The following is a 10,796-nucleotide window of genomic DNA, read 5'->3' on the forward strand; positions in this document are numbered from 1 at the left end:
TAAGTTAGAATTTGTGTTCTTTTTCCTTCGCTAAAGTGACAGCACTAGATCAATATCTCAGTTCCAAAGTGTAACAAGTCTCAAATTCATTAAGTTTGAGATAAGAATGAGAAATTGTTCCATAAACGTTAGCCCACCATTACCACAGAGACACAAGTGCATAACTGAATGCAGTTACTTCCAATATTTCTTCATTACTCTAGACTATAGAAACGCTTTTCTGAATTGTTACTGTTTGAAACTGAGGTATCGAGATGTATACTAAGCTAATTTATACATCTAGATAGTCTCATGCTGTTAGACAACAGATAAACACAGGCCAGGAATATTAGTTTAGTGTGCGTGACAAGCTACGTCTTACACCCGCGATGTCTATGACACTTTGTGTTAATGTCCGTGAATTGCTCAAAATATAAGAGTTCAAAACTCACTTTTTTTTGACGTTTTCACAGCTGTCATAGTCTATCTAGACGTATAAATGATCTAAGCATGTACAGAAGAGTGGACAAGTACAGGCTTGTTGAAATATTGCATAAATTTACTTTCCGATGACACCTACTCTATCCACAATTTCCAGGCAAACTATCGGATAGTTAAGTAACCAATTTGGTTTTGAAAGATGTCATCTACAATAATATATATAGTTTTATGACAATAAGGTACGAGACGAGCAGGACGTTCAGCTGATGGTATTAGATACGTCCTGCCCTTTACAATACAGTGCCGCTTAGGATTCTTGATATACCCAAAAATTCTGAGCGGCATTACAATTGCGCTCGTCACCTTGAAACATAAGATGATAGTCTGCTTTGTCCAGTAATTTCACTAGCTACGGCACCCTTCAGACCGAAATGCAATAATGCTAACACATTACTGCTTCACGTCAGGCGACTATGTTGTTATGTACCCCTAATCTATACGGCATCCTGTGCAAAGAAGCATCCCACTGGTAAATGCCCTAAGTCGCCTCTTACGACATCCTTGGGCCTAGGACTAGGGCCTTCCCCTTCTTTTTATGCCCCGGGGAAGCACACTTAAAACATAAATATCATCTTCTTCTTCGTCGTTACACTCTTGACAGAGCGGTCGTGGTCATCACAAAGTGGAATCTTTTGGGGCAGATGTGATGCGCCCCACGAGACTTCGCCACTTTTCCCTGCTGGCCGACAGTCTTGTGCACTCATTCAATGGACCGCCCACAGCGGACTTAATTTGGTCGGTCCATCGTATGGGTGACCGTCCCCGCCCTCTGGTACCCTCCACTTTGCCCTGAACGACAAGGCGCCCAATGCATTCACTCTCGCGCCGGGAGACGTGTCCGAAGAACTTAAGAATGCGACTCTGTATTAACACCGAAAGGCGTTGTTTTATGCCAAGTTCTTGGAGAATGGAGACGTTGGTGCGAAACTCGGTCCATGAAACTCCTAGCATTCTCCTCCAGCACCACATAAATATCATACCTGGTTCAAATATGAGTGGCAGACATTCTGGCGCTTTCATAGCAGCCCTCTGTTTGACAGTCGGTGATAGAGCAACCAGGTTCAAAGGTCGCGCAGCTCTTAGCATTAGAGATTCAACACGAAATTGGGACCCTCTTGATAATACTTCCCACCACTGCAGACCAAATAGTCTAGCCAATTCCGAAGTGCGGTCTACAATAGAAAATAACAAATAATGCCACCACCACTTAAGTCCAACATAACGACGACTTAGGAAAAACTGAGACTGTAAGGCGAACAAAAATGAGATCAGCAATTCCTTGCGTCATCACAACAGCTGTTGTTCGAAATTTTAAAATTCCCGTATAATAATAAATAGTTTGCTGTCACCCGCAGATGGCATCTAAAAATGCGTTCCGTTTCTCATACCAAATAAGTTTTGAAGTCCGCAAATCCGCATAAATTATTCATCGATTTCCCTTATTTCAATAAAACCAATAATCAGATAAGTTTTGGATACTGTTACAATTTAGTATACTTTCTATTGTAAAGGTTTTTTTAATAATAGTCGATAATGTAATGGTGAGAGCTTTTGCTCTATCTCATCTATCAAATGACTATAAATACCAAATGAAAGATTGCGCTAGGCTTGAATTCAGCTGAGTTTTACGTAAGTATAGTCTGTGTACGCTCTATAGAGCGTGTGTCTTCTACCGCATTTATCACGGGGAGTGTTCCGAAGAGCTGTTTAACCTGATTCCTGCCGCCGAATTCCACCTTCGCACGACACGCCACAAGTTAGGATATCATCCCCACCATCTGGATGTGTGTCGGTCCTCCACAGTGCGGTTTTCAAGGAGCTTTATTCCACGTACTACAAAGCTGTGGAATGAGCTTCCTTATGCGGTGTTTCCGCGACGATACGACATACGACCGATCCGACGACGGGTACCTTCAAAAAAAGCGCATACTGCTTCCTTAAAGGCCGGCAACGCTCCTGTGATTCTTCTGGTGTTGCAAGAGATTGTGGGCGGCGGTGATCACTTAACACCAGGTGACCCGTACGCTCGTTTGTCCTCATAATCCATAAAAAAATTAGGTCTCAACCATAGTCTGCTCTAAACAACACGGCTACATCGAGTCGCTTAAGAAATCTCTAGAACAAGCAGTGACTAAATTACCCATGGACACAATGAATAAATCCTCAGATTCCCCAAATATATTAAAAGCCTGCATTAAATCAAAGGTAGTAATTTCGAAAAGAATTTTTTCTTATTTCTTGTTGAGAATTTAATAAATAAATACAGATAAGTTTTTTTTAAATAATTGTTAATGTTAATAGTCATGAAAAAAAATGCATTTTAATTTGTAACAGAATTTATAACCATACAAATCTATCTGAAATTGCTTATGAAATTATTAATCACTAAAAATAAATTTCGAAAAGCATTATTATTTTTATATCTCTTCTTATCTTAGATAATTTATTATACGTCTGGATAAATTCTGTTGCTGCAACACAATCGATAAAAACAGGCCAGGTTTATTACTTTAGTGTGCGTGACAAGCTACGTCTTACACTCGCGATTTTTATAACACTGTTAGTGTTCGTGAATTGCTCAAAATAACTCTAAACTCAATTTTTTTCGAAGTTTGCACAGCTGTCATATTCTATCTAGACGTATAAATGATCTAAGCTCCTAATATACGGCAATACTAAAATTTCTAATACTCACTTACAATATCAAGCTTTTCCAGCATTCTGACAGTTCCTGATAACCTGGTCATGTAGTTTTCTACCGTGATCCATCGAAACAATCTCGACTCATCATTCCACCAATTTGCCAACTGTGCGTAACTGTACTTCGGCACTCGTTCATTTAATACAACATACATACAATTCTCGAAACTGTAACTCGACAAAGCTAACTCGTACCGAAACAATCTCCAAACATTAAAAGTGATTCTCCCAATTATTCTACCCTCCATTTCATTCTCATCGTGTCTCCACTTTTTCTGACGATGCTTCTCAGTTATTCTTGATATTTCCTTAACTACTTCAACACCAATTATCTGAGCTCTTTCTAATATATATCCCCAAGAGTTCATTTCAATTTCATATCCACACATAATATCAGGGTCGTGTTCTTTAACTAAATTTATTATGTTCTCTATTAATTCATTTTCATTTTTGACATATATCACAACTTTATTGAATACACATCTATCTAAATACTTGGGCGCACTCAAATTATCAACCACTATTATGATTGTCAAGTGTTTCGGCCGATTGTTCTGGTCTAGACAATTATTTGCAACTGTTACAAAAGCTGCTTCAATCACATCTAAAGCAGGATCTGGGTTTAAATCGCTACGCACCGAAGTATGGACTTCAGCCACCATTATCGTCAAAAAGTCTACCTAAAGAGATTATTTATAGACAATTTAATAAAAACAGTAAAAAAGTATAATTTTTCCAGTCCAGACTCGTGGTCACACCAGTTTGTCACACCAGTGTGACTACGAGTAATTTTTTTCCTCGTCGTCACACCGAGGGTTTTACTACACCCTGTTGTTAAGGAAAAAAACATTTTCCGTGCATAGTCATTCGTTATCTAAGCTATTGAGAATGTCGAGATCATGAGAATAGAAATTGACACATCACTTATATCAATTAACAACAGGGTGTAGTAAAACCCTTGGTGTGACGACGAGGAAAAAAAATGACTCGTAGTCACACTGGTGTGACAAACTGGTGTGACCACGAGTCGAAAATGGATTTTTCGAACATAGATACTTACCTCTAGACTATTTGGTGTTACAGATAGATCTTTTTCACTTTGATTCTTTCCAAAACAGAGAAACGAGCCATCTGTATGCATTGAAATCTGAAGTGTTTTGTCCGGTTCTGTATTACTCTGAAATGAGAAATTTACTAAATCAATAACTCTCTGAGTAACGTGTTATACCTAAGTGTCAAACCCTAAATTAAAACTAAATACAACTTCACTTGCAAATAATATATTAGATACTAGCTGACCCGACAGACCTTTTTCTGTATATTAATAAATAAAATAATGTTTTTATATGAATTTGTCAATACTATATCATAACATCAAAAATTACTTCGTAAAATATGCATCCTGTCGTAATGAAATTGTATCACAGCAGAACTGTAAAACCGTGCGTCAATAAATTCTCTCATAGAAATTATGTATGGACACATCAAAGGAAAAACAAATTTGTTGTTTTTATTTAATTTTGGCAGCATTTTCCTATTTATTCGCCTTTAAAACCTTCCCTGGACTTCCACAAATAATTCAAGACCAAAATTAGCGAAATCGGTCCAGCCGTTCTCGCGTTTTAGCCAGACTAACGAACAGCAATTCATTTTTTATATAAATAGATTTATGTTTTGTTGATTGTCATGCCGTTGTTTGATTTAATGTTGATTTTATTGAAGAAAAATTAAAATGGCAATAAAAATAATTTCGGAAAACTGACTGTTTTAATTTCATAAATTTCTAAACGTAATATTGTGAAATATGTGACATCACACTAGTGGGTACCTATACATTCTCATAATAAAAATTCCATTTTTAATTCCATTCCATTTTTTCAATTGTCTCTTCAGCCAATATTTGTATAGTTACTAGGGAATAGTGTTATCATAAGTTAAGAATACAGGATCGTACATTAATATAAACTCGAATCAGTGATTGGTACACAACTCCAACTATATTTGACTAGTGGAATTACTTCTATTTATACATTGTCTTCGGAAAAAAGGAGATAAGTCAGTTTTAGCTTTCAATCTTTACAAACATGCCTTTATCTAGATGAGATTGAAATAACAAGAATTTAAACAACTAATTTAAAATTTAAATAACAAATCTAAAATATTCTCGAAAAATAATAAATGTCTTGACAGAAGTAGTAATACTGTCCCTCTAGTAAAAAATGTTACTACTATTAAAATAATATTTACCTTATCATCTAAACTCATACTGCTATCTATTTCACTATCAATTAAACCAATTGCTTGTGAATTTTCTATATCTTCTGGTTTAGCACTCACTTCTTTTATATCAACAATATTCTCATCATCTATATTGAGATTTCTAGGATTCAGTTCACACCACTTAAGAGCGTCCAGTGTAGTGGGAGCTTTCTGTAAAGGTTGCAGAATACAACTTCTATTACCAGCCAGAATTTGCTTTAGAGAATCAGGTTTTGATGTATCTACCTGACTGAAGCCATTATTTTCCAAAAATAATAATTGACGCCATTCTTCTATACTTGTAGTATCTAAAACTTTTTCATAAGGTTTCTGATCTCGAGCCAGTGTACTGTTTAGTTTAAGAATCATCTGACCAATTTCAATTTTATCTCCTACATCTTTGTAATTAGAATAATATGGCTCTTGATTTTTAGTTTTCGGTATATTGTACTTATCAAGTGTAGAAATAACATAATCTTTGCTAGGTGCTTGATATTTCGGTGTCCATATTTTATTATGATGACTTAATACTTTATTGTTAGGTACAGAACTAGTACTTTCATCTGCCACATTGGTGTTATTATTACAGGCCACTAATTGTGCAGGCTCTGTCTCGATCCTCAAAGAATTTTCCATTGATAAGTCAAAAAAATTTGACTGATCATAAAAACTTTCAATCGCCTTTTCGTCTTCATTAGATGCAAATGATTGTTCATCATCAAATGTTAAAAATTCTGGAGATATATACGATGGACCTGCTTTGGGTTCATAATTTAATGAAAAACTACTTGATTTATCAATTTTTTCTACTAAATTAACAATATTATCATCTTTAAGCAATGATTGGCTCTTTTGGGAAATATCAAAAGGTACATCTTTAGATAGGTCTATTTCAGATTTAATTCTTAAATGCGCATTTGATATACAATCAATTGTTTCTCTAGATTCATTTATTTCATCACTATTATTTAATTGAGATAGTACAGTTTCAGGCTCTTTACAATCATATATAGGTTTTATTTTGCTTTTTGGTCTTGACAAACCTAACTTTAATGGTCTCTTTTTCCTTTTACGATATGTTTTAATGGCTGAAAATGTATCATTATCAATCAATAAACAAGAATTGCTATAAAATATTATAATTCGTAATTAAGTAAGTAGCTCACTTACATTCATCATCACAATTACCATCTAATTGCGGAATATTTGCGCCTTCCCAAAACGAATCGTTCCATGATGGGGATTTTTCGTCCATATCACTGGAATAAAAATTTGCTTTAAAATATGCATAATTTTATTTATTTTTCGGACTTCCAAGATTACAACAACTATCTTATAAATAGTAACAGTTTTTTATTATAATTTTATTAATTTATTTTTCGGATCCCCAAGATTACAACACCTATTTAATAAATAGTATCACTTTTTTATTTGATTTTATTCAATTGAGTTAGTTAATAAGAACAGAACGCGCTAATGACCTACTTGATATAATCATGTTCGCCTAAGAATGAAAGTACAATCTGAGCTGTGACCCATCACAAAACGACAAGACAGTTCCACTGCTAATAAAAATACATACTTACACACCATTCTTGGTGAATTATTTCTTCATTTAATATTTGTGAATATTCATCATTGCTTATTTCTTCTTCTATATCTTCTACAACCGGTGTTCCCATAACACTATCTTCATCCACAACATGTCCATCTAAATCTTGTAACATATCCACTAATTCTAAGTCCTCATTATCCACTAAAAATAAATTTGTTATATTAGTTAACATATCAATAGGAAAATTTCATGGATGTGATTGTGACATACATAAAATTTGACTGTATTGGATATCCATACTACTGTTGAGAGCAATATCTTCGTTAACAATTGTAGCATCACTATCATTCATAGTACATGCAGATTTACTTAGATCAACATTGAAATTGCTATTTGTTAAATGTGTATTGACATCAGTTGCATTGAAAAACTGTGATCCATCTAATGTTTCAGCAGGATAATGCACTTGAACAACATCATCTTGACTATCTGGAGGCTTATCAATCAAATTAGCTAACTTAACAAGAAACATGTCTTTAAATTTTTGATGTGAGTCTGTTCCTTCATTCAATAACCTTTCTTGTGTTAATGAATTGCTTGCTATCGACATATTTAACTGTTTTCGCCTCTCCATTTCTTGATTCCAAACTTCTTCTAGACCAGGATTTTCTATTCCATCACCTTTGCCAATAAGTAGTCTATTGAGAATATGAGATGCAACACAATCAGCTTCATAGTAACATGTACTTTCCCTTTTAACATTAAATGTATTTAATGTTTCATTAGGATCCTCACTACTGCATATTAGATCATTTATTGGCGTGCGGAACTTCACGCTTTGCAATTCTATATTACTCATACCAAAAAGATTGAAATCAATAAAAAATTGTAACGTGAAATTGAGATGTGACTCATGCGGTTGTAAGACTTGCCCCAGGATTGCGCCATTACTGCATAATTCAACAGCCTGTTTCATTAGGCCTGGATTATAGAGAAATATTTTTAAGAATAAATGTTCTTTATCATGAAATCCATAGAAAGGTCTGAAAATAAATAAACAAATGAAACAAAATGAAGCATTTTAAAATCAACTAAGCTAAACCACCTGCTTGATATAATATAATAATTAAGTATTTGTGGTGAATTCTGGAAGTTTTCTCAAGCATTAACCAAAATGATATTTTTACCAAACAGTGGTAACAATAGAAATATAATATGTACTAAAGATTCGAAGTGCTTCTAGTGTGTCAGTTTGGATGAGGATGTAACACTTAATCATAATAATATGTTTGGTACAGGTAATTACAATTACATTGAACTGACAATTACAAAGCAGATTTTATTTAACATTTTTGAAGCGAAGCTTTTATACAGACATTTTGGCCGCGCGAGCATATCTACTCGATCTTAGCGTCAGATTTTCAAGCGTTAGAGCGCTTTCGTTTAGAGCGCTTTCGTTTAGAGTGGACGTCATTACGTCCGATTCGAATCCGACCCGTACCCGTGAAAACACGGTCCGAAGTAGTCGTAGAACTATTTCTATGGTAGTTTACGACCTAGATCCGGCTTCCGTTATCCGATTTCTTTCCGTCAATCGTAGACGTGGTCGCTAGCTATAGACCTGATGAGAAAGTGGTGGTAAAAGGATAGTTCGGATCCGGCAAACTACAGGCCTATAGCTATTACCTCCTTGCTCTCCAAAATCATGGGAGGCATAATTAACCGCCAGCTCTTGGTATACCTAGAGGGTCACCAGTTGATCAACGACCGACAGTAGGGCTTTCGCCATGGTCGATGGGCTGGTGATCTTCTGGTATACCTAACACATAGATGGGCGGTGGCTATCAAAAGCAAGGTGAAGGCCTGGCTCAAAACTTCCAACATTTGGGCTTCCCGAGAGCTTATGCAAGTGAACCTCCAGCTTCCTCACTGGGCACAGCATACAGGTCGTTATAGACGGTTATTGCTCGAATCCCGAGCCCGTAAATGCTGGAGTGCCCCAAGGCTGTGTGCCCTCCATCTGTTTCCACACTGTTTCTTCTGCATATACATAAAAAAAAACTAAAAAAAAAATATCAATGATATGTTGGACACCTCCAACATACATTGATGTGCAGATGACAGCACGGCGATGCCATATACACGGGCCATGTAAGTCTCTCTAGGGAAACCGTCAACCAGTGCGGGGAGAAACTTGTGTCTTCTATTGAGTTCTCTCTTGAGGAAGTCGCGGAATGGGTTAAATTGAACCTTGTCCATTTAACCCCCAGAAGCCTCTAGTTTGCACATTTACCACAAAAAAACACCATTGGTTGTATCACCGCTCGAATTGTCGGGGACCCAGTGCACTGCACTTAACACCAGGTGACCCATACGCTTGTTTGTCCTTCTTTTCCAACAACAAAAATTATCCAACATTGATGATTCTGTAATATGGCTAGATTAGATTATACTTACAATCCCTTCACTAATGTAATTTTATAAACATGCTGATTATTAGAAGTTGCTTGTTTCAGAGCTATGTTTAATGCCTTATCCAAACTTGTTGCAACCTGAAATATTTTAAACAACATGAATAAATGTAGACTATAAAAATGTGAATGTTTAGATTCCTTAATATTAATGTGTTTCTTACTTGATATAAAAACTGTGGTTTAGGGTTTGATATGGGACAGGGTATGTAAAAATATGGAAAAACTCCATGAACATGTAAGCAGCCCTTTTTGCCATTTGGTGTTGAACCGAATATTCTTAAAACTGGGACCTAAAATCAAATGCAATATAAGAAATGTTTAAATGTTACATACATATCTAAGATTTATACCCTCATATTCATAATGGTCCACTAACTTTAAACAGCCGCTTAGGAGTGCTTTTTCTCATTCTGACTTAGGTCAATAGAAGAAGACAGAGTGAGAATTAGCAATGCTTTTAGTTAGCAGACTTTTATGAATAAGGGGGATAGACTTCAGCATTTGATTTATAACAAATTCACTATTGTTTATTAACTTCAGTTATTATGGCGGGATTTCATATTTCTAAATATTACCTGCTTTATGTCACTTCCTCTGAACTCAGAATAAATCACATCCAATCCAGGAATTGGCTTTGTTAAATAAGAATCACATACAACAATTCTTAATATAAATTCTGGTATTATATTAATACTTGCTGTAATGAGAAAAGTTTAATTAAACAACTATAACAAAAAAAGATTGTTAACATATGTATGACACTTTTAACACATTACCAACATTAACACAATATAATTTTGTTTATGTCTAATTTTCGTATATAGTGCCTTTGGGTTTTCTTAGAAATCTGGTACAGGTGGTAAGGTTACATATAAATTAAATGTAGTAAAGTAGTTATGGCGTGAAAATTTTGTTTGTAAATTTACTTTTGTGTAGCGAGATTAGAGTAGGGACAACAAAAGGCTGAGACTGGACGTGTTTCGGATTATGAATGTAATATATATATATATATCTCCATATCACCTGTTCGACTGCATTGTGTTTCAGATAAATTATTGTTAGGCATAGGGTCGGTTAAATAATCACCAATTTACGATAAATTTGCACTTGCAATAATATACCAGCGGCCTTTATATGTTTTTGTAAAATATATATCACAAATTTTAAAAATAATTTCACAAATTTACTGAGTATTATTTTGTTTGTAGTTTGTACTTTGTATTTTATTTATTAGTCAAATTTCAAAACTCTTAAGTGACATAAGTGTCAATAACGTCTAAATCACCTGTTGGCTGTCAGTTGGTTCGTTATATCGTTAGTTCATAGTT

At 35.1% G+C, this 10,796-nt stretch overlaps 1 protein-coding gene across 8 annotated transcripts in view; it reads right to left on the bottom strand.

The window, feature by feature from the left end:
- The window catches only part of LOC126968299 (DNA polymerase zeta catalytic subunit), a 28,397-nt gene extending 17,727 nt beyond the window's left edge, over nt 1-10,670 (bottom strand). The window contains exons 1-12 of one of the 8 annotated variants that reach the window (XM_050813225.1): nt 10,492-10,670; nt 10,044-10,165; nt 9,630-9,758; nt 9,452-9,546; nt 7,265-8,037; nt 7,030-7,195; nt 6,610-6,698; nt 5,686-6,527; nt 5,428-5,610; nt 4,241-4,357; nt 3,176-3,860; nt 1,461-1,652 (exon numbers count right to left, since the gene is read on the bottom strand). In XM_050813225.1, coding sequence (XP_050669182.1) covers nt 1,461-1,652; nt 3,176-3,860; nt 4,241-4,357; nt 5,428-5,610; nt 5,686-6,527; nt 6,610-6,698; nt 7,030-7,195; nt 7,265-8,037; nt 9,452-9,546; nt 9,630-9,758; nt 10,044-10,165; nt 10,492-10,534 — 3,436 coding nt within the window. In that variant the 5' untranslated portion in view covers nt 10,535-10,670. Of the gene's footprint in view, nt 1-1,460; nt 1,653-3,175; nt 3,861-4,240; nt 4,358-5,427; nt 6,528-6,609; nt 6,699-7,021; nt 7,196-7,264; nt 8,038-9,451; nt 9,547-9,629; nt 9,759-10,043; nt 10,166-10,491 lie in introns of those variants that run through there. The other 7 variants (XM_050813216.1, XM_050813246.1, XM_050813255.1 and 4 more) reach the window with 7 other exon arrangements.
- Between the last annotated feature and the right edge of the window lie 126 nt (nt 10,671-10,796).

The sequence above is a fragment of the Leptidea sinapis genome, chromosome 1, assembly GCF_905404315.1.
Source record: "Leptidea sinapis chromosome 1, ilLepSina1.1, whole genome shotgun sequence".
Lineage (NCBI taxonomy): Eukaryota > Metazoa > Arthropoda > Insecta > Lepidoptera > Pieridae > Leptidea > Leptidea sinapis.